The following is a 24,135-nucleotide window of genomic DNA, read 5'->3' as shown; positions in this document are numbered from 1 at the left end:
TCCTCATCAGTGAAGATTTGGTTCTACAGCTGAAGTTGAAAACAAAATAATTGTCCATTAAAGTGAGGCGCTTTGCTGCCTTCATGTCTCAGCGGACTGAGACTGAATAGATTCATTTCAGCCCAGACAGAAAACTTCCCTCGTTGCAGGAATCAAATATTCAGACTGAGAGCTGCTGATCTTTCTCTCCGTGCGTCTCTTCCACAAACATTCATTTTGGACACAACCACTGAGTGAGCACAAAACAAATCTGAATGGTAATGAAAATGCAAATCAAAATCTGGCAGGGACAGAGGAGGAGCAGCTCACAGTTTAGACAGCAGTGATGGTGTCACGGTAGCTAAAGCGTCAGCATGTTGCTCTGTCTAGGACTTACACATCGATGCTGTAAAGGTGCATCCATTCTCAGAACACGCTAACAACGACACAAATGAACTGAATGTTGGGTTTGACTCGAAACTGTTCAAATTAGCCATCAGTGCCTTGCTCGAGGACGCTACAACAGAGCTTAGCTGTTTAGCAGGACTCTTAAAGTACTGCTCCGCTGATCCTCTCCTGACTCAATGCTGACAAAAAAAAAAAAAAAATACAAGTAAAATCTAATTTCCAAACAGGATTAAAGTGAAATGATTTTTATCACAAAGAGAGCAGAGAGACATGTGATTACAGGAGCAATGAAGGTCAAAACACCAGGGAAAACCTACAAAAATGAAATTATAAAATAGTGGACAAGCCGCAACTAAAGAGAAGGAGGCTTTAATTTGAAATTATGTTAGAGACAAGCTTTTATTTCTAATGAGAGTAGATTTAATAGTAATTTAAAAATAATTTTAAAAGCCCCCAAATAATATTATATTCTTGTTATGTAATCTTTAACTACTTATCTGGTTTGTTCAACATAAACATGTAGTGTTCAGTAGTGTGTTTATTTTAATATGAACATATTCTGCCGCATCAATGGTTTGACGTGAGCCTGCTGTATAAACAGAGTAAAACCAATCTACTTTCATTTTATTGCATATAATTGGTTGTTTCATGCATTTTGTCCTTTTTCATGTGATTGGCTGTGGGGCAGGGTTTGGAGCGAGGCAGGTGAGCAAGAATGTTAGACTGAAGACCAGTGAAAAGCAGCGAGTGTGTGGGCACTGTGAGCAGGTAGTTTGTCTTGATTATTGTGTAGTAAACGTGTAGATAGATTTTCCAGCGAACCTGCTTGGCTAGTCATGAGCAGCGTTTCTGAATTAAGCAGACAGCACTGCAGGGGCCCAGGACGGAGCCTGGAAGCTTCTCTGGCTACGTGAGAGAGAGAGAGAGAGAGAGAGAGAGAGAGAGAAGATTTTTCCAGTCGACCGTCACAATTAGCCGTCAGCCATTAGCACACTGTGACGGTGACTTCTTTTATTTCTGCTTGACTGCTTCTGCAACAAGAGCTGATGTGACTTAACATAACGAGGTTATGGAGTCATTTAAAGCTGCCATAGGAATTCTTTGTTGCTATTTTTAATGCCAGATTTTATTCACTTATTTATCTATTTATTAGGTGTAAATTTAATTTTTCTTAACATTTACATTTTTTCCTATTTAGTTAATAAATCTGAGTTAATTTGGGGAACATACTGTATTGTGGTATCTGTTACATACAAAGGTAAACATAGTGAAGCCTAGACGTAGAAGGGAACGCATACAGAAGTTAGTAGTACTACAATGTATGCAGAACATTTAAACATGTCATTCTTGACTCAGCCTTTGTTTGTCTGGGTTCTTATCTGAGTCTGTCCATTTTCCACCTCTGTTGCTGTTTCTAAAGCTGATAAAACCTGTGTGACTGATAGTTCTTTGCTGTCTAACACAGAAATGAAGGACAGCTGTGCGTTTTGGGGATTTCTTCCTTAGCTGAAGCTCAGCAGGAAAGTGGACTTCCAGTTGGTTACCATGGCAGCAGTTTAACGGGCAGCGGCGGTGGTCACTGTGGCAGGATGACACAGTGGTTATTTACAGTGTCTGATTAGTTCAGTTGGGCTCTTGCTGTCCGACAGCTCTGACCCAGATCCTGTCAGATCAGTACAATCGCGTTCCTGCTGAGAGACGCGGGAGGGCTGAGACACGCGAGGCCGACCTCACCTGTCCGTCCCAGCTGGAGCTGTCTGTCCGGAAACACAGGTAAAGCCGGGCGTGAAGGTAATTGCTGCAAACAGGCAGGAAGGAGGATGCTGACAAACTGACATGAAGAAACCAACACAGACTGAGAGAGAGCAGTGTAAGGTCAAAGGTCAAACAAGCTGCTGAATGTGGATACAAGCTACAGCCTTAAGCTCGATGGTTTGAGTGTAGGAGGAACGTAAGGAAGGAAGGAAGGAAGGAAGGAAGGAAGGAGGGGGAGTCATCATTTCACTTTAAGACTTTGTAGGACGACAGACTGAGCTAGAACTGAAGAGTATTTTACATAATAGGAATTACAACACACAGATGGCAGGATTAAAGATGGCAACCAAGAAGGAAACGGACGGCCAGTTGACCCGCAAGTAGAAACAGGACTCTCGAAAGACTCATCACAAACGTCCAAACAATCCTGCGACGACAACAGATGGTAAAAATGAACAGATGTCTGTCACTGATCACCTGACACTCTTCACCGTCATGAGGCATTTCTTCTCTCCAGGACAAGCAGAGGAAGACGCTTCACCCACAAGGTGACACGTGATGAGTCATTTCCCATCATCAGGTGTTGGAGTTTAAGCTCAGACAGAGCATGATGGGTAGTAAACACCAGGTCCGTTCATTCAAGGTCAGGCTGCTGAAAAGTCACGTTAAGTCCTCTCCCATTGCCTCCCGCTGTGACTTGATTGAGTTCAAATCCTGGATTACAAAGCTTAAGAAACAAAGACGGGTCAGGTTGATTTGATTCGTCGGTGGGATCGACTCAGCGAGCACATTAAAAACCTGCCATCACGCAGAAAGAAATGAGCAGCAGCAGCAGCAGCAGCAGTGGTGCACTGGACAGACTGAGATTATAACATTATAACATTAAACAGTCTGGACATACGTGACCGATGAGCCGGCGACGCTTTAATCTGCAAGAGTTCATGAAGACACGCCGATTAAGTGAGGACGGGCCGGGTGGTTTACTGAGAGACCCCCGCCCCCCATGCTATCTATGTATACCTGCTGATGCTATTTACGCACACACAGTGGATCACCAGTTATCTCCTCACCCAGGGTTTCCCACTGGGACGCCAAACATGTCTGACTGAAGACTCGGAAAAGAATGGTTGGAATTCAGAGGCCAAGATGTCCTGACTAGTATTGCTCAAGGTCCTGAGAACACTGGTTCCCACACTCCTCATAATGAAACCTGTCAGCATCCTTCACTAGACCTTCCCTGCTGTAAATACCATGCCTTACAAACTCCTCCAGTTTGTTTCCTGGCTTCCTGTTAAAAAATTCAGCCATATTTTTTTATGTGGTGATGGGAGAAGGTCCAGGTGAAAACAAAGTTCATTTCAGTTTGTCTGTGCCAAAAAAAAAACAGACAAAAACTTACTGACAAAAACTTAAAAGCTGACTGGAACATTTTCTGTGCACTGTTAGGATAGTTTCCTCTCTGCTCTCGCACTGTGTGGCAGACTTCATCACTGAAGTGGAATATCAGTGCAACCTCAATTATTCATTATCCTGCACAACACAACTCATCTACTGAAAACTGATGATCTTCTAAGTAGCTGAGGATTAACATCAGTAAATGTCTAAGTGTGTTAACATATACATCAACTGCATTATTGTTGTTACTAAAGAAAATGTCTTTAAGTGATGATAAAGAGCCAAGACTTTGATTGATGCCTTCATCTTTGCTATGAACACTCCTGCACATCTACATCTGATCCTTTAGTATCACATCTTCCATCTCCATCAGACTCACTCTCCAAAAAAATAACAGAGGCTCAGTGAAATCTGAAATGAATCTGTGAAAGTAAAAGTGAGGCCAGAGTTCAAACACATCCAGCTGTGCTCTCGCAGCTTCTGGTCCCATCTCTGTTCTCGAAAGGCGCAGAGATGTCACTGATGAAAACTGAAACTTTATTGAATGTGGGAGAATCATGGCTGTGGAATGACAGAGCGAATGCAGGGATCACTTTTAGGTTTTACTTTGTATTAGTGCTCCATTTTTACGTAACGCTTTTCTTGCTGTTGGCAGCTCGTAGTTAGCTTTAAGAGACATGAATCCCTCTGTTCCCTTCACCTTCTCCTTTTTACTTCAAATTAAATTGAAGTTATTTTTGGATTTAAAAAAAACAAAAAACAAAACTGCTTCCAGGACACTGTGTTTTTATCCAACATGGAGCCACAGTGGAACAAGTCCAAAATATCTGAGAGGAGCAGTTTTGGCAGTTAAATCCTTCTGACCAGGTGGAAAACTAGTCCTGGTCTTGGCTGGAGCTGCGCCCATACCGATGGACTTAAATGCACCATACGTATTAGTGATGGCTTCCCCCTCTCTCTACGGGAGCTCGGTGACCCCCTCCCCCCCCTCTCTCTTTCTCCTCTTTCTCTTTCATGTCTTTCAGTCGGCACTTCGGTCTATCCGGGTCTCGCGGCAGCAGGCCTGCCGGTGGATCAGCGGGGGAGTTTGGCAGCTTGTTAAATGTTTTCTAAAACACCCACAGTAATTCACAGAGCCTGTAATTAATCAGGAGAGGAGCCCCGCAGGCCACAACCAGGAGGGTGTGTGTGCGTTATTGTGTGTATGTCGTCTTTCCTAGAGAGTGAAGTGAGACAATCACCGCAAACCACAGAGACTAAACCGATCTGTGTTTCACTGCTGTGAATTAGTCTGAGTATGTGTGTGTGTGTGTGCCTGATTGACTGCAGTACATTTTTAGCTGCATTAGAAACGTTTCAATTAACACTGAACCGCTCTTGTTTGAAATACAAACGTGTAAAGCTTCGGCTCAGATGTGTTTGTGCCGCGGCACTGACTCACTCACTTGATGTCGGGCTTCCGCAACAGTGTTATTGTGTTTCCTCTAATAAACACAGGTATTCTGGGAAACTGTGATGTCACAGTTTGAAGACACTTTCATAATACATTATAACAGCTTTAGTATTGGTGGATTTTAAATATACTATAGCAGCTGTAAGACCTTGAAGCAGGATTTCTACTCCTTCGCAAATACCTTTCGGATGTCGGATGGCGTTTGTGTCCCTGACCACTTCTCTAACTTTTCCAAACCATGATTGGTCAGCTGTTGCGGAGACGAGGAAAGAAACAGGAGGACAACTCTGGGTGACATTATGAATGTCTTCCAGGAGACACTGTCTGGAAATGGGAGCTGCTGTCCCTGTTTTAAAAACAATATCAAAGTCTAAACCCACTGTGACGGCTCGCTTTTCACTCTGCCTTCCAGTGTCCACTTTTGATTTCGTACGTGATCAGACAGCTTAAGAAGTAGCTCTGTGAGACCATAAACCAGCCACACTGCCATGACAACACTATAACACCATTACAACACTGTGCAAACACTAAAACACGACAAAACACCCTTACATCGCCCTCATCACTATGCTATAAACACTACACCACATGTAATACATACTGTAAGACTAAAAGTAGTCCCAAAGAAGGGATATTCAGTTTTACTTTAAAACCATCATCAGGCAGAAAAACAACAGCAAATTAAACCGAGGAACACCAACACAAATGAACACACAACGCTCACAACATTCTGCAAACAATCTCACTTCTTTGGAGGCTTTTAAACCACTGTTCATGGAAGGTTTCTATCTGTCGATATTCAAAAAGTTTGTGTTGTTGCTGTTTAATCTCACAGGCTGTGCAGAGCTGTGATACTGTGATATCATTAGTCTAACTGAAAAATAATCAACCCAATGATGTGGCGGTTACAGGGCAGTCTATCGCCCAGCCTGCAAGATTTTTGATTGATTTATTTATTTATTTTCACCGGCGCTAACATCAGCCGGCTGTGCTGACAGCAGCACCGTGAATATGACTGATAGCTGCAGTGCTGGGTCTGTTTCTCATTGCTTTCATTAAGCTGCTAACAGGAAGCGGCTAACGAGCCAGGCTGCACTCATTATTATGGGAAACAACACAAACATTCGTTATCCTAATCATCTAATCATGGTCACTGCCCTGTGGAGTCAGAACGCACACATCTCCATACATCACTACGCTGTGGATATTCATCAGCTTCTAACTGCCTCCATTTGGAAAAACAAAGTGTAATGGGGCATATTAGCACAACATATTTCTTCTTTATTAGTTTAATGCAAATGCAGGGAAGAGACTGGAGAAGTCAGCTCGTCACGTATACGGCCAACTTTTTCATCAAAATTCTTTTTTTTTTTTCTTTAATTTTATCCATGGGGCTTTTATGAGAAATACAGAAACACTGACTGGTTAAAAAAAAAAAGATACTGCTGAACTCTTTTTGCTCGACCTCAGATGACCGTTTCCCTCTAACAAAGATTTTAGAGGCCATAAACGGTGGGGTTTAATTCTAAAATCCTTAAAGCTAATTAGCAGATAAAAATGAGTTTATGAACAAGCAACGTGTAAAACATTTACAGCATATAATCTGAAATAATAGCCATGAGAGTTTCTGTTTTTACACAATCATCTCAGTCACTAATTACTTCCATTTGCTTCTACTTTGCTGTTTTCTGGATCATGGTTTAGCTACCACCAATGAAACTTAACACTTCCTGAAGATGTGTCACATTAAAAGCCTACCTAAAAAGGAGGAGTTACGCCCTTTGAGAATCTGGAAGGCTTTTAATGTGATATATCTATTCAGGAAGTGTCAAGCTTCACTGACAGTAGAATTACAGCAACTGAAAAAAAAAATTGGCAAAGTAGATGCAATTGGAAATAATTAGTAAAACAATCCCTGTACAAAGTCCATAAATATGAGGATACCATGTGGAAACGTAGCATGTAAGCAAACTGCCCACCTTCTCACATATATTTAATTTGAGAGAGAGAGATAAAAGGCAGACAGATGGAGGAGTGAATAAATAAATCCAGAGTGTATTCACAGATAGCCACAGGCACATCATGATAAGAAAATCTCACTTTAAATCCTTGTCTCCTTCAGCTCTGAAATGTTTTATCGAAGACCATTTAAAGGGAAGAAATGACAGAAAAACGATTCAAATATGTTCATATAGTATAAGAAATGTGTTTATCATCAATGCTGAAATTCCTCTGAGGGATCATCCTGAGCGCGTCAGCTTCGAAATTTGGATTTCGTTTAATTGATTTCCTTTCTTCCTTCATTTTTTCTCCTTCCTTTTCCTGTCGCCTTTCTTACTTTGTCTTTTCTTCCTTTCATTCTTTTCTCACCGTATCTTTTCTTTCTTTTCTGTAACCACTGGCACAAGATGACTAGATCAAGTTAAATGTGTCACTTAAGTTTAGCCAGTGAAAGAAGTTATATAATGTGGTTTATATTTCTTTAACTTTTAATATTGGTTTATTCCTATGCACTCGTGTTCTTCAGTTTGCCATGACCTTGGGGTATGTTAAACTTGTTGTATTGTTTGTGCATTAAGGTTTAGATCAAGGTTTCCCTCCTGAAATTCTTCATGCTTTGTTTTATTTATTAATGGTGAAACCAGCCGTACCAGGAGAATATACATAACACTGGAGAAAGCTTCTCTCTCTTTTACAAGTGAAAAATAATTTCAGGCCTAAATCCTTTTTGCACCGTAAAAGCGTTTCAGGTCACAGTACTTCTCAGACACATCCAGGGACTTTAAGCTGCTCTGAAAGAGACATAACGCGGTTTTGTTGAACGGTGACAATAATGTTTACATGTCACAGCACAACACTTTATGATCAATTCCCAGACCTGGCATTCTGTTTATTGTTAACATCATGTGATGTTTGCAGGCAGCGACGACTGTTGAGAGCAGAGTGTAAACAGAATATGAATGCGATGTCAACACAGAGACAGACTCAAGAGGGGACGCTGAGACAAAGACATGAAAGGACGGAGACAAGCAGAGAGGCCCAGCTGGAAGGAGAACTGAAAACACCCGAAGGTTAATTTGCAGATTTTCTCCTGAGAGTCAAACAAACAACAGCTGCTTCTGTTTGATGTTAACTCTCTGCTCGCAGAAAAAAAAAGAAAAGAAGGAAAAACTCTTTGTTTCATTAAAAGTGCAATCCACGATCTTACTATAGAAGAAAACATAAAGAGATGTAATTGTTATCTGATGATAGTCCCTGCATTCAAAATCCTGCTCATCAAAGCCCCAAAAGTCATTTGCTTTTGACCTTGTGTGTGATTTTACAATCCTTCCCTTATGCACAGGAACACACAAAGAAATGAGGAAACAAGTATCTTCATGAACTCCAAAGACCAGATGTTTCCTCTGATAATTTCTTTCACTGAATCCCTTTCTATCCATCATTTAGTGTCTATCATAAGCTGTTTTCACATATGAACTCTGGACAATAGCCAGAAAATCAGGCACGGCCACTGTCTGACTCGGAGTTGCCCCTTTCACATATGTAGCACACAAGAGACGCATTCAACCCCACCGGAAATAATCCCATGGGTTTAGGTGAGCGGTGAATGCAGGACAAAAAGTACGCTGTGGAAATCTCAGTGTTTTGTTCGCAGCACATCGAAGACGGTCTGTTGATTCTGGCGTCCCCCACAGAAGCTCCTGAATCTCATCATCTCTCCAGTTAGACATTTTCGTTGGCACCTTTGTGTAAATGACCTTTCTTCTTCACCCTGGGATGTTTGTATTCTTTTTGGGTTTCACTCTACTCGCATGAGAGAAACGTCAAAACACCCGCCCGCTCGCTGACAGTGACCTGCTCTATTCACACGTCGGCTCAATCAGACATTACACAGACTGTGCTAGGGAAGAGGGGCAGGAGAAAGTCCGTTTAATGTCCATTTCTACTCCTTTCTACTGAGGACTCCCACAAGAGAACCACCACACTCAACATAACAAAATGTCATATGGCTATATTCTGCAGTAGCTCACAACCATCACAACAGAACATGAAACAATGGCCGCTGTGATAACAATCCAGACTTTCAAATGCTGGGATCCTAAATTCCTAAATTGTTTTTCATGTTTCATCAGTACTTGATGCAGCTCAAGCTGTTTTACTGCTGTTTTCGATATGAATACCTTCCTTGGCAGAATCAGCTGACCTCCCTGCTCACTGCCCATAAACAGGAATGGCACCAAACTAATTTGCACACAGCTGCGTGCGGCTTATTTGCTGCAGCTCTTCGAGACTTTGGCCTCAGTGAATCGACTGATCGAATGATTGCATATGGACAAACATATATTTGTCCTGGTGTTATGTTGTGAGAGCTGCAGTTCTGACTTCAGCTTGGTGATAAGAAGTCAGAACTTTGGTGGGGAAATTTGAGGCTGTCCTCAAAGTCAGGAGGGACATGTCAGCATAAATCTGCACCTTAAGCTTAAGAAGCCATTTTGAGTCTATTGTTTGTACAAAACAACAATATAACAAGAGCTTATTTTGTAACAGGAGTGCTTACAAAAAAAGTCATTTATGTATATACAAACGCACATTCATACACAGACAAAATGAGCTTTTGTTGTGAGTTAAGGTGTGTTTTGCAAAATAAAAGCAACAGTTCTGTAGAATAACTGTTTAGAATGTCAATACTTTTCTTAATATCATCTTTTTATCGTAAAAAATTGCCCATATTTTTGTTATTTGTTATGTAAATCCAATAAGATTACGGCAAAATATATATATTTTATGCTGTTTGCTTCTAACCGTACCTACAATCAGATGCTGTTCAGGTGTCTGAATTCACCTGAATGCATGAGCAGCTTTAATGTGAATCCACCAGCAGCCGAGGAGCCGTCAGACAATGAATACAAACATATTTTATTTATGAAAACCTCCTGAAGCAAACAGACGGCTCCGATTTTATATTTCATGACTGCATTTGATTGTGGATGTGATTCCCTGTCCCTGAGAGTGTCTGCAGACAGGAGGGTTTCTGTCAGCCGAGGGACGTGGACGATTTTGTATTCTGCGTTATTTATTTTTATGGTTCTGGGGAAGGCTCTTCACAGTTTCCAGTCAGGATTTTTTTTTTTTTTTTAGTTCTTCCCTTGGGAGCTTTGAGAAGTGACATGGCTTCTTCCTTTTACTTTCTACACAACACTGAGATCTGAAGGTGTATGTGTTCTTGTACTTGGACTAAGCTCTCTGTTAAAGGTATGAAAGACTTTTAGGGTTAATGTGAGAATTAGGTTGCAATGGGCAAATGCAACATCGCTAGTTCAAGTCTATCATCCCTTCTACCCCCCCACGACACACAACATGCCCCACCCCCCAAAAAAACATGTTTTTACTTACCCAGCACACTGAGCTCTGCCTGCGCAGTGATGTTGTGGATTTTGTTGGAGGCCGTACAGCTGTAGCTGCCAGAGTCGTCATCAGTGACACTCCTGATGATCAGGTTACTGCCGGCCAGCAGGGAGTATTTCTTATTCCTACAGTGACAGGAAGAATGAGGCAGTTTTTATTTTTGTCTTCGTTTGTTTCAAAGGATACAAATATATATTTTACTTTAAAGAAAAAAAAAAAAAAAAAACAGGCTCAGTAATTTCCATTAGTCAGGAAAAAAATGTGCATTTGTTTGGGACTATTTTCAGAGGCATTTTCATCCACATTTGGTGATTTACTGACTATTTCTGGCAGCACGACAGCGTCCAATGTGGCCAGTGTGTAAATTAAACTCAGTCTGTTTCACTGTAAATCAGATCAGAGAGTAATTCAGACTCACCAGCTCTGGATCAGTTCCTCTCCTCTCCTCCACTGGATGACTGGAGTCGGATATCCAGAAGCAGAACACTCCAGCACGGCGTCGGTTCCCAGCAGAGCCATTACTCTGGACGGACGCTGGAGGAACTGAAGGTTCCTGGTGACCCCGGGTTCTGAAAGAAAGAAAGTGGAAACAAGACAGAGAGGAGGGAGTCAAAAGCTGAAACATGGTCCACAGTCTGAGGTACACTACATGGCAAAAAAGTCAGTCTGGTTAGCTGACGATGCCGTTCCAGAACCATGGGCGTTAATCTAATGCTACAACAGCCTCCACAGTTCAGCTTTGCCTTTAAGATTATGGAACCTGGCTGCAGAGTGTTGCAGGAGCATTCTTGAGGTCCAACACTGATGTTGGGCGATAAAGCCTGACTGGGCTGAGGTCAGGGCTCTGTGCAGGCCAGTCAAGCTCTTCAACACCAAACTGGGAAACCCAGATTAAGGACATGGTTTTATGCACGGGGACTTTGTCAGGTTGAAACAGAAAACTGTCAGGAAATATCATTGTGTACTGTAGCACAGATATACTTCTGTTTCCATAAACATGTCAATCCACAATGACTCAGAGACGCCACTGTGGTTTCAGTCTGTTTCTTTTCTTGTCTACCCAGTGAAGCGTAACCCCGACAGGCAGCCATTAACTTTCCTACATTCTTTATGTTGTGAGACTTCACCTCCAACAGTCAATTAAGCTGCCCAGCATCACTGTGAGCTTTCTGCATCAGAGAGCAGGCAACGCTATAAACGAATCAATAAATTAAAACAACATCCGATTCCCCTCTCGTTTAATTAGCATGCGCTGCTGAAACCTGTTGGTCCATGTGACATACAAAGTTTTGGCGTATACTTGTTGTAAGTCTGCCCTGTGAGGACAGCCGATGCTGTCGCTGTCCTTGGTGCTGAAAGGACAGCAGACTGTGAGGACAGAGGTGGAAAGCTCATCGGTGCATTCACAACCACACAAGAAGCCAAGTGACTGGGACAGATCAGGACAGGAGGTGATACTGAATTTTGGCCTGATGACGGCACTAGATGAAAGGTTAGGGCTCATCTTCTGGGGAACATGAATGCTTGTATTAAATTCCATGGCTGTTTTCCTACAGCCCAACAAGTGCTCCAGAATGACTCCGGTGCTGTGGTTATGGTTTGGTTAGGGTTAGGGAAAGATCATAGTTTGGGTTAAAGTTAGGATATCTGATCTCCTGTGCTTTAGTCTAACTTTTGTTGACCCATTTATCGAACCCCCCCACGGACTCTGTCACAGTGTAACAATGTCAAACTGTGACATATGTTGTTTTGTGGCATTTGCTGAAATGACTGATGCTATAGTTTTTACGTGGGAGGCCAGTCTCCAGAACCGCACAGTCACTGCAGCTAAAACAAGAAAAGACAAAAATATCAAGCACCACAGTTTGCACAGTAAGGTAAATAAAAAAAGTGATTCAATGTGCAGCAAAAATGCCAAAAAATGTGCTGGGAACACAAAAAGGAACCTGATAAAGCCTCACGATGTTCTTGAAAGTACATGAAAAAAATCGGAATTTCAGGCCAGATGTGGCAGTTCCTCCTCCGACGGGCCGACCACATGATGTAACGCTGTCTTTAATCCACTCACACAGATGACTGTGAGTATTGGCTTTTGAAAGAGCCGACATAGTTCGAAGCTTTCATGTTTTCAGACACTGATTTTCTATCAGATCTCATCTAACAAAAAGTGAGGCCTGAGGACACACACACACACACACACACTCCCGCAGTGGGTCAGGTGGTGTATTCGCCCTCAGGTTGGCCTGAGGGCTGGAAAGTTCTCAAAGAGGGATGAGATGATTTCCTTCAAGAGAGGGGAAGTTACATCAACACACCCCATAGCACTGACACATACACACAAACACACACACTCACTGATATACACACAAACACACAAATAACCCCCCCCCCCCTCCCGTGAAGCTCTAAGGCTTCAGGATTCAGGAACAAAATACAAAAGAAACAGAAACTGAAAATAAAATCATCAGCAGTAACCTGAGAGTGTGAACACAAGGAGACAGAAGAAGAAGAGGAAGCAGGGGAAATGTCCACACAGCAGATTTTTTTTTTTTTTTTCGGTGGGTTACAGAGACGAGTAAAGAGTCGGGGATCACAGAGATAATCACTGAGCGACAACGTGACATCTTTAATGTTTTCATGGACACGCCGCTCAAGGTGGCTGTCAGCAAATCAGATGACACACTGACGCCGCTTGCATCACAATGATGCACACAATACACGCAAAATATACAATCCATTACGGTTTGCAACCCTGTCTCCTGGAAAATACATTTCTATGCAACTAAATTGCAAGAGCTAATACATTTTGTAGGAAAGGTAATCTCTGGCTGGATTAAGTTCAGAGGCAACTCCTATTTCGAATGAACAGAGCATTACATTTATTAATGGCAGCAGAGTCAGCAGGAGGTGGTTGAGGTGGACCGGGGGTTCACAACAACAGTCCCGTCTGTGGTTAAGGCAGAAAAGTGTTTCAGTATCAATGTATTTTCCACTTGCCTTATATGTAAATGAACAAATATATCCCACTGTGCACCTCTGATATGTTGAAGAAAGGTGAACTGCTCCATTTAAAGAGTCTCTAAACGCAGTTATTGGATTATTCATTTCGTTCACTTTCAAAACGGGAGTCAAGTGGACTCTTTTTTTGCTTTTTACAGGCCACAGAAACATTAAAATGTCATGTTATGTGTTTCTGACCTCGTTACCTTTATTTTTCAGTGAACCCGTGAAAAGGATACAAATAAAGGTAACAAATCAGACTGTCAGAGTTCCTCTTTTCAAAACTGCAAAGGATATTTATGCCATTGGTGCATCCTTCTTTAGGGGCAACACCTATAGTGAAGTATATGTTTATACATGAATTCACAGTCACGATAAGCTGTGCAGAAACAATATCAGTTATGTTATGCTATGAGTCACGAATCAGAGCTTTCTGCTCACAGCTGGGAACAAAACACGCTGCCATGGTTACGAGATTCACCCCAAACCGATCCACAATCTGAAAGTCAACCAACACAAACTGTTGGATGTTTTCTTAAGTTTCAGCTAAACATTAGAGGAAAATGCAACAGAGCTTTAGATCATCAGTCTATATCAAACGGGCACATACGTATATTGAGACTGTGTTTGGTCAGTGAAATCATTCCTCTGTCCATACCGGCCACACAGAGACTTGCCACACAGAGATCCCTTCTTCTCTTAATTCCGATGAAACACACAAATGACAAAATGAAAATGTATTCCGAAGTTCAGCTGGAGTTTAATATAAGGCTCCGGTGCTCTGAGTTAGACGTATCAGCTGGGGATCTTCCAAAGTTACCGTGTTATTAGCATAAAATTGCATCTTTGCATTTCCAAGGACAGTGTTTCCTTGCTCAGTTGCAATGGAGGGGAAGTAACCCAGAGAGAGAACTTAGTGCTAAAACGACTCATATTATCTTCAGCTGAAGTTTAGGATTTCAGAAGTGAAGAGTTTATCCCTCATCTCTTGCATTAGTATCAAGTTTGAAAGGGAAATCTCCACAGACAGAACAGAGAGGAGGAACAACAGCATCCAAAAACTGTTCTTTTTTTTTTTTAAACACTGTTTCTCTGGATTGAGCTTTAGAGGAAATAGTGGGTGGACTTTCATACCTGGCTACCTGGTTTCCCCTCATTCAGTCCTCATGCTAAGCTAACCTAACTAGCTTACTTTTCTGACAGTAACTCATCTTTTGTACTGATGACAGAAAGCGTGTCACGTCCATCCAAACCTTTAAGACCCCCAAATGGCAGAAAATGAAGTTATTACAACCCTTCACACACCTACATGTCAGAGTGTTGCTACCCGTCTGAAAACTGATGGTTATACCGGTTGTAAAAACACACGAGTCACCAGAGTTTACATCTAATCTCTTTAGCGATTAAGCTGATTGGTTTATCCAGACTGGAACAGAGCAGAAAGTAGGTCATACAGACATGCATTATCTGGAGATGACACATGGGAATCAGATGGGAATATTTGATAATCTCTGACCTTTGACCTCTGAGTCCCAGTGACAGTTCCATCTGATAAAAACTTTATAAAGTCAAAGTTAATAAAATCTTTATGGAGTCAGAATCATTAAAGATTAATCCAACTGATCCACTAAATGTTCAAACAGATCAAAAAGAAAAGGGGGTAAAAAAAAAAAAAAAAAAGAAGAAGAAAAGTATTAAACTGGAAACCTCGTTATCTAAAACCATCTGCGTGGCAACACGGAGGGAAAATAAACTGGACCTTTAACAACATCTTTATGAAGTGAAAATCATTAAACTTGCATCAATGGGATCCATTAAAACTTTCTACAGATCAAAGAGGTAAAACTGGGGACGCAAGAAATTCAGTGGGTGATGAATTTAAGAAGAGATGTGTGAGAAATCCTCTGAAGCCTCTGCTAACCTACCATGCTTAGTGAAATCTCATTGTTTTCCACTTTCCGATAGCTCAAAGCTGTCTGATATACACGTACACAAATTTGCTGTTGCTACTTTGCCAGTTATCCTGCTGCTCAAGGACTCAGACCTAGGTAAGAGAAAAAATAAGTAGGAACAAGCAGTGTGTGCATGTGAGGGTGAGGTGTCTGGCATGAACAGGAGCAGCACAAGGCACAGGTGTCCAACCTGGTGAGACACAGGAGATGCCAGGCCTGGAGTCGGTCCATAGTGCCCAGAACTATCCATCAGCACAGCAAGTCTAACAGGAGGTGGATTAAATAGCCTGCTGCTCATACGACTTCACAGTGGAAGCGGTTTGATGAAGATGTCCACTAAATTCTGGAGGCAACACTAAAGGGTGAGTTTAACAGGAAGCTTCAAGACTGAAGACAAGATTGTTAGTATTGCCAGCTGAATGGTTCGGAGAAAACGGGAAGAAAGGCTTTGAACTGCTTTCTTAAAGGGGCATGAGAAGAACAGCACATTGGCTCTGAGGGACATCCAGTCCACCCGCAACCCATCTGGATGACTCGACTTGAAATCCATGGATCTGGCCAACCACGGAAGTTCAAAGCCTGGGTGCATCAGTGTGGCATTCTTCCCAGAATCCTGTGGCCCCTCCTTGTCTATGCAGTGCCAATATGGACAGTCAAGACCTTAAAGAGGAGGGTCAGCACTTCAGGAGCTGGCTGGGCCTGAACAACACGACAATCTGTCACTGCCCTTCAAAGGTGACAAGTACAGGGACTCAAAAGCTAAAAGCAGGGATCCAGGTGAGGACTGGCAGGAAGTGGAGCGCAGAGGAAGGAAGCAGAAGCAAAAGCTGCATCACAAGAGGTTGGTGGGAGTTGTCACACAAGACCAAACTGGGCTGGGATCATTTCCAGGCTGACACCACCAAAGGGAAGGATAGGTGACGCCTAGTTCAGGAGAAAGTGAGAGCAGCAGTGTAGGAGATGAAGCAGCAGGGAGCTTGGACAACATGAGAGAATGCTGTGGAGGGGAAAGTGGCCATCGAGGGGGGAGAGAGGAAGAGGAGAGCCGTCCACAGCACCACCAGAGAGGCCTTCAAGATGGCCGGGGCTAAAAAGAGGTCAGTCATGGAGTCAGAAGAGAAATAAAGCTTGTCCTCAGGATAAAAACTGGGATCTGATCAGCCCTGACTGTGTCACCTGGAGGAGGGTGTGTGATGCTGAAAGGCCAGAAACACCCAATGATTCCAGGATCATCACAGACGATGTGTCTAGGGCAGATCTGAACAAAGTTTGTAAACCTTTCAGTTTTTATTTACTAAATCTTTACGTATTTAAGCAATTTTTTCTTGATTGTTTGTGTTTTTAATTACTTCTTATTACATTATTACTTCTTATTTTTCTGTGTACATCCATATTTATTTTTTATAATTGTCTTGTTTTCTAATTGGTTATGGTTTGCATCCAGCCCTTCTGAGGGCTTTTTGCACATATGTATCAGTATGTGTCTTTTGTTTCTGTGTAAATGAATAAAAAATATCTATCCAAATCAAACAACATCCATTCAAATCAAAATGCACTTGTCTGTTAGTTATTGGTTCGTTCTGAGATTTGACTCTGAGCTTTTGCCCTGAAACTTTGCCTTCGAGCTGCCTGGTCAGATGAGGATTAACTGCTGAAAACCTGTTAAAGCACTTCCAGTTGTGTGTGTGTGTGTGTGTGTGTGTCTGTGCTGGGGGTGCACATTTGTGATGAAAAGCTGGAGGGGAGTTTGAAATGCAAAGTACATGTGATTATCCCGCTGAAGGTCGACGCGTGTGCTCCAGGGACAGCCCCCCCCCCCCCCCCTCATGAGCCCCCCCCCCCCCCCCCCTTCATGAGAACACTTCATGAGCCTGAGTCGAAGTGGGCGTTTAACCAGGACGAGAGCGAGCTAACCTGAGCTGGAATCTGAGTGATGAACTAGCCGGTGGACGGACTGGTATATAATTGCACGGTGCGGAGCGCGTGGCAGCATCAGCTGCTGTCATCCTCCCTGCAGACGGAGGAGAAGCTGCTTCCTCTCAGCCCAGACACATTATTAAAATCATATTTTACACTCTATATATTCGTTACATCACATTTCATTTTAAAATCAGACATGTGGTGTCTCTGAGGAAATGAGCAGGAATTACGACCTGACAAAATGACGACTGCAGGAATAGTATGATTCACTATTAAGTAAAATTGCTGGAGCAGTACTTCACTGTAACCAGACTGAAAATCCAAATCAGTCAGCGTTTGGATGACTGATTTCAACTGGCTGATAAAACAAATAATATTTAAATATGTCTCATAAGTTAGGTTCATCAGGCAGAAAAGCCAAACATCACAGGACACCAAAACTCACAGATAAATAAAACTATTAGGCTCAGTGGCTCTTTAAGGCAGGAAGACTTATTGATAAATTGATTGGTGCCCAGTGGGATCAATAAACCAAGCAGCCATGTAGTTTACAGTATATCCCATTCCATTTCTTTATCAGTCACCTGGGAGCACTCGGAGCTCGGCGTCTGTCCCCGTCCTGGTGCTGCCGGGGTTGTCGGCCAAACAGCGGTACGTGGCTGAGTCCGGCGGCTGGACACGGCTGACCTGCAGCGAGCCGGAGGGCAGCACCGCCAGGCGGGAGTCAGGGTCAAAGGTCACCGCCAGGTCCTCCCGGTTCTTCTGCCAGCGGATGATGGGTGTTGGGTCACCAGAGACTTCACAGCGCAGCAGAGCCGTGTCGCCGAGGTATGAGGAGACGGACTCGGTGGGGACGACCACCTTCAGCGGACCTGGAGGGAGACGAGAGGGGGAGGGGTTTAAACAGAACAGAAAAAGCGGAGTATTGATAAACACATGGTATTGATCCTTTCTTTGATTCTCCCCTAAAGCTCCCTCTTTTCCCTGCATGGAGTCATTTTTCTTTTTCACTCTGTTGGTTGTAATAGTGGAACTGAAACTAAAACTGCTGTCAGTACTGCAGCTGGTACAGCTGTAATGTTACTAATAGTGTTTGCGTGTTAGAAACAAAAGAGACACAGCAGCAGCAGCAGGAGAGAAGAAGAAGAGGTGAGCTGACAGTAAAGGTTTTTCAGGTCGACAAGAAGAAGGAATGATGAAGACAAAGATGGACCAGAAAGAGAAGCGAGGCACAGTGGGTGTGGACGTGTGAGAGAGAAAGAGTTGGACTCATGAGCAGCAGGAGGACAGAGGAAAGTCAGAGCCTAAAGTCAGAGAGACAGGGACAGTGTGGACGGGCAGTGTCCAGCCTGCTGTGTTTAGGACACACGCCGTTCCCTGTCTGATCCGATTGACTTCAATGAGAAACAGCCTGTAGCCACACGTGACCATGCGAGCGTCCTCCTGACGGCCAGGCTCACACTCCGGTGGAGCACTGAATGCATGGCCATGATTTAATTTCAACATGGCTGCCGGGGCCTCTGGAATCTGCAGGAATGTCAGAAATTCAATAAAGACAGATTTCTTTTCTTCTCTGTGTCAGTGTTGTGGTGAGATTTCCAGCCCCCTTGAAACAGGTTTGAACGATTAAATGAGAATATTTTCATGCCGGAATATTTAAATACTAAACTTTTTTCTTGCCTATCTTGGTGGGGGTGGGTGGGGGGTGGGGGGTGGGGGGAGAGGGGGTCAGTGCTCCATCACAGGGATCAGAAACAACAGTGTGTTTTCATTTCATCCTCCTGTGCAGTGACTCTGCAAGGGACGTCACCACCTCTGGCAGACGGCAAGAAATATTTTACAGCACATAGATTGTGACTGGATTAGGTAATGTTATTAATCCTCAGAGGGGAAATTAGTTTGTTCGCCCATGCATAGTGACAACAAATAACAGACACAAGTCAGGCAGGTCGCAGCTAAACTGTTTTTTTGTTTTGTTTTTTTTTTGCGTTTCTGTTTGTCTGAGTGAATTAGTGAGCTTTAGAGATGTTGCTAGTTCGTAATTCTTTACTTTTTGGATTTTGATTTTGAAAAAATACTTTAAAATGTGGCTTTACAAATATTTTATTTGGAAGGAAATACATTCACAGCCTGTTTGTTTGAGCTCAAGAACACACACAGTGTAGTTTTGGGTGAGTAACACTGATGATTCTATTTCCAAAAAACGATTTCTGTAAACCAATGACTCTTCTAATGATCCAGCAAAGTTAGCAAATGCTAAATTGTTTATTTACAGACAACTCATCACCCTGTTCTTCACTGAAACATCATGAAAGCATGAAGCAGTCTCTCTCTCTCTCTCTCTCTCTCTCTCACTCTCTCTCTCTCACTCTCTCTCTCTCTCTCACACACTCTTCCATGGCAGACAGGTGAGCACATGGAGGGCACAGTGTCTGCTTCCTTTGTTCTCTTCTTTGGACATTTCATGCTTTTTTTTTTTTTTTCTTTTCGAGAGTGCCAGGAGAGAGATGACAGGAAGTGAGGGAGAGAGACATGCAATAAAAGTCCCCAGCTGGACTCGAACCAGGAATGTTGTGGTTCATTCACTTGGCATCTCAGCCCCTGAGGTGTGTGTGTTCACTTTGAATCAAACGGTAAACCTGTAAGAAGTTACTTTACCCTCTGCAGTCATTTTGTTTCTTTGATTTCTAGAAAAGTGACATTTCATAAGCACGTTATGTGTCCTTTAGCACATTTAAAATGAGCTTTCGGACAATAAACATTGTAGTTAGTATAAAAAAAAAACACAAAACTTTAGGTTTATTTTCTCACTGTTACACACTACGTTTTGAACAACTTTCCAAATCCCAAGAGTCCTAAATTTCTGTCCGCATATGAATCCTAATGAAGACTGAATAAATGCTGTTTGTTGTCTGATCTTCCTCTTGGTTTGTTTGTGCAAACAGCAGAGAAACTTTAACTCTGACACAGAGGCAAACTTTCTCGCTTTCTGTTTTGTGACATTGGAAAAGATTCGGTTTGACTCTTGAGACGTGGGACGGGCTGCCGCTGCGTGCCGGTTTGTGCGTCTTTGCGGCACAGAGGGCTTGAGCCGGTGTGACATCACACAGATAGGAGGCGATGGGAACGCTGATATGAATTTGGATTGTGTGTCTTATATAAGTTGCTGCTGTCTGGTCCTGTGTCTGTCACACTGCTGCCTGCAGCTGTGCACACACGCACACACACATAAAAAAAAATGAAATAATAAAACAACCTCCTGTTTTTGTCATTTGTGGAGACCAAATACAAATTGACGCAGGTTTCATTCCTGGATTTATAGCCCAGGATGTTTTAAGGCCATTGTCAACCTTATCCCCTGTCATGATGATTGGTTTACATTGTTGGGACCTGCTTCCTGCTCACTGTCCCTTCAAGTCTTGTGAGTCCTCATGAGGTTGGTGTATAAACACAGTTTTGGCCCCATGGGATTAATACATTCACATACAACAACAACAACAGCTTCAAAGAATTTCCCATGATGCCTTTTTCTGTGTCCTCCACTGAAACCTGTTATTTAAGTAATACAAAATATTAGATTGACAGTGAAGGGGCTTATTCTTCTTTATCACTATACATACATCTGACTTGATGCTAAATCGTATGGAAAGTAAAATGTGTTTGGAAGGCGAGGTCACTAAAATTAAGCCTGATCCTGATTTAAAGATGCTTTATCACCATCTTATCGGGACTATTTTTACTGCAATCACACAGCAGTAGCACAGCACTATAGAAACTGTCCATCCTGTCTGATTCACACTCCAAGAACTATGAGTCACCATGACGGGTGAACCCATGGGAATCATTAGTCTGACAATCAGGCTGAATTGCCTTTTTATTTCACTTCATTCGTGTTGTCCTGGGGTTAGAGCGACACGCCTGTACCACCGATGCTGTTTTTAGTCGACAGAGAAGCAGGTGTCAGGCGGTTGCTAAGCGCGGTTAGCTTAACATTTTTGATGAAATACATATTGATTTAAGAGTTGTTATTTCTGTACATTGCCTTTCATCAACTTGTACATCCTGTTACACACTGACCCTGTAGTGGATAAAACCACCAATGAAGTTAAGTCACTCTGTTTGTTTTCTAATGAAAAAAAAAGTGGATTCTCATCAACAAGGACTTTCCTGAAAGTTGTTATAAAAATTATTTTGTATTATAATTGTTTTAAACTTTACAAAAACTATAATAACCGTAAAAGAACCATTATTATCGCAGCAAATTCAGCATTCAGTTACAGAACAAACAGTTTTGAGACTTTTGTTTTCTTTTAGTATGAGTACAAACAGGCATATTTATAGTTTTTTGTTATTTTATGAATCAGACTGGCGTCGTGTGGCTTTTTAATTGGAAGTGATCTGAGAACACGTTGCCTGAATTTGATAAAACAGAGTGAGCTGCCTCATGAATACAACATGCAGAGCCGAGAGTTTACGGAGAACAGGAAAAAAAAGAAGATGAAGGGAAAAGCAAGAAGGGAAGTCAGAGAGGAAGAGAAACGGGTCACACCATAAGGAGGAGAGGAGAGGAGAGGAGAGGAGAGGAAAGGAGGAATTAGGGAAGAAAATTAGCATCAATGAGAAAGTAGTGAGAAGAAGCTAAGAAGACAAGACGTCACAGATTTCCATGGCGACAGTGGCTGTTGTATTCCTGCTGTTTTCATCCCCCTTAGACAAATGGACCAAAATAACTCTAACAACGTGGAACTCACAGTAAACAGATGAGGGCAGTGGAGGGATTCATGGACGCTCCTGCTCTCGATCTCCACCTTGGGAACAATTATTATCTGCTTCTGTGATTGAACCTCGCTCCTCCTCAGCCCCATTAATTGGGATCTGTCCAAGCCCCCCAGAGAGTCAACAGCTAATTGAAGATGGAGGGACTGAAGGCCGCTTTGTCTCTCCCTCCACCACTTTGAACTCAGGACTTTAAAAGATGATAGTTTGCCTTTGGAGAGGCAGAGAAACATCACCTCTCTGAGCCTGAGACACCTCAGCCTGAGCTGAGCTGCGACAAACGTTGGCTAATGTTCACACAGTAATTAGGGAACGTCTAGAGAAACATTTAAATGCTAACAGCCTGCATTATCCCCACACTCATTCTCATTAATAGCCTATAGACACCAAAAGTCCCATTAACTTAAATGTAATAATGTTGCACTAATGTTAACTTACCTCTGTACAAACATTAGCCTGCATGTGTTAGGGTGAGGGTAACCCTAACCTATTACATTAGCTAACATCGCTAGCAGAGACATAATGTTGTTACTGAGACGCAAAGTGTAGCTTATTAGTTCAACAGGTCAAGCAGCTACACAGGCCGTCACACAGCAGATAGTCTGACTTGTGAGGAAAACACAGGTGTTGGTAATAATATTAACAACAGCAGAAACCACCTGCATCAACGTAATAATAATAATAATAATAATAATAAGAGCAATCATTCTCTCACTCCGCTCTTTATCCCTGTTTCCTCTCTCCTCACTCTCAGTCTTTCTCTCCACCCCTCTCTCTCTCTATCTCAGTGTTCAGTGTTTCTAATTAATTCCCAGTTTACAGTCATCTCCACACACACCCACACACACCCACACACACACACAGCACAGCACAGACTGCTAATTGAATTTTTAAGCCTCTGCTGCTCATTAGCATTTTGCCTTGTAATGTGTTATGCACTGCCTGTATATGTGTGTATGTGTAGGTGTGTGTGTGTGTGTGTGCGCGCGTGTGTGTGTGTGAGTGAATGACATACAGGCAGAACTGATTCATATTTGAATGTCATATTAGGATCTCACTGAATTTCTTTGGACTCAGTGTGTGTTTTGTTTTTTTCATGGGCGTTCAAACTCAAACTCAGACTAGAAATTATGTTTCTATACAACTAAACTGCAACAGCAAATACAATTGCAAAAGGATGATGTTTGCTATTAACATAATGAGGAAACATTAATTTACACATTTGGTGTTGATTCAGTTTTGACATTGCTGGATCTTTAACTACAGCCCCAGTTTAAAAGTCCAGGTTATGCAAATGAGTTGTTTACAAAAGTTTTACAATATGGTGGGAGTGATAAACCATGAAACTACAGATACAAAAGACAGGTCTCTCTCTCTCTCTCTCTCTCTCTCTCTCTCTCTCTCTCTCTCTCTCTCTCTCTCTCTCTCATATGCTCACACACACACACACACTTTCTCACCTCCCTGTGAGCTGCAGCTGCTGGTCTCCTGTCTCTTTAATCGCTCTAATTGACTGGGAGGATGGAGAGTCACTCCAGAGACCAAAACACTCAAACACAAAGAGCTGAGTGCGCTAAAGAGACAACCAGCTGATACACACACTGTGATACTGAGTGTGTATGTGTATGTGTGTGTGTTCTCCACAACCTCGTTATCTGAGTCTCAGAAATGATCAGTGTGTTGTTCAGGCTATCATTTCTTTTTCCACCTGCCGGCTGAGGAGAAGCCACTTGAGCGAGTGGGAGTGGCAAACTTTCTGACGTTTAAAGTCCAATCCTGCAGCTTCTCTCTCAGAATTAGGCCATGAGACATTTACCGTTTGACATCATCTAAAACACTGTGTTTTAGATGTCCACACAATAATTTAAAGTCAGTAAGTAGTAAAGTTTCTCAGAAAATGTTTCCAAAATGCTTTGATTCAGTAGTTGACCTGTTAAATATAATAAATGATTAATAGAAGTTCTCATTAACCGAAATTATATTTTTTTTAGATAAATTAAAAATGCAAGCAGACAAATCTATCATGTATGACCTGACTGATGGAAGACATTATCATGGACACCGCTGATCGGTTTCAGTTGAAGCAGCTGC

General features: G+C 42.3%; 1 protein-coding gene across 1 annotated transcript in view; it reads right to left on the bottom strand.

Annotated features, from left to right (window-relative positions):
* dcc (DCC netrin 1 receptor) overlaps positions 1-24,135 on the bottom strand; it is a 154,461-nt gene that overhangs the window by 115,768 nt on the left and 14,558 nt on the right. The window contains exons 3-5 of the mRNA XM_041059116.1: positions 17,853-18,140; positions 10,815-10,965; positions 10,385-10,521 (exon numbers count right to left, since the gene is read on the bottom strand). Coding sequence (XP_040915050.1) covers positions 10,385-10,521; positions 10,815-10,965; positions 17,853-18,140 — 576 coding nt within the window. The remainder of the gene's footprint in view (positions 1-10,384; positions 10,522-10,814; positions 10,966-17,852; positions 18,141-24,135) is intronic.

The sequence above is a fragment of the Toxotes jaculatrix genome, chromosome 16 (genome assembly GCF_017976425.1).
Source record: "Toxotes jaculatrix isolate fToxJac2 chromosome 16, fToxJac2.pri, whole genome shotgun sequence".
NCBI classification, from domain to species: Eukaryota; Metazoa; Chordata; class Actinopteri; family Toxotidae; genus Toxotes; species Toxotes jaculatrix.
The sequence above is the reverse complement of the archived record's forward strand: the minus strand, read 5'-3'. Positions and strand labels throughout refer to the sequence as shown.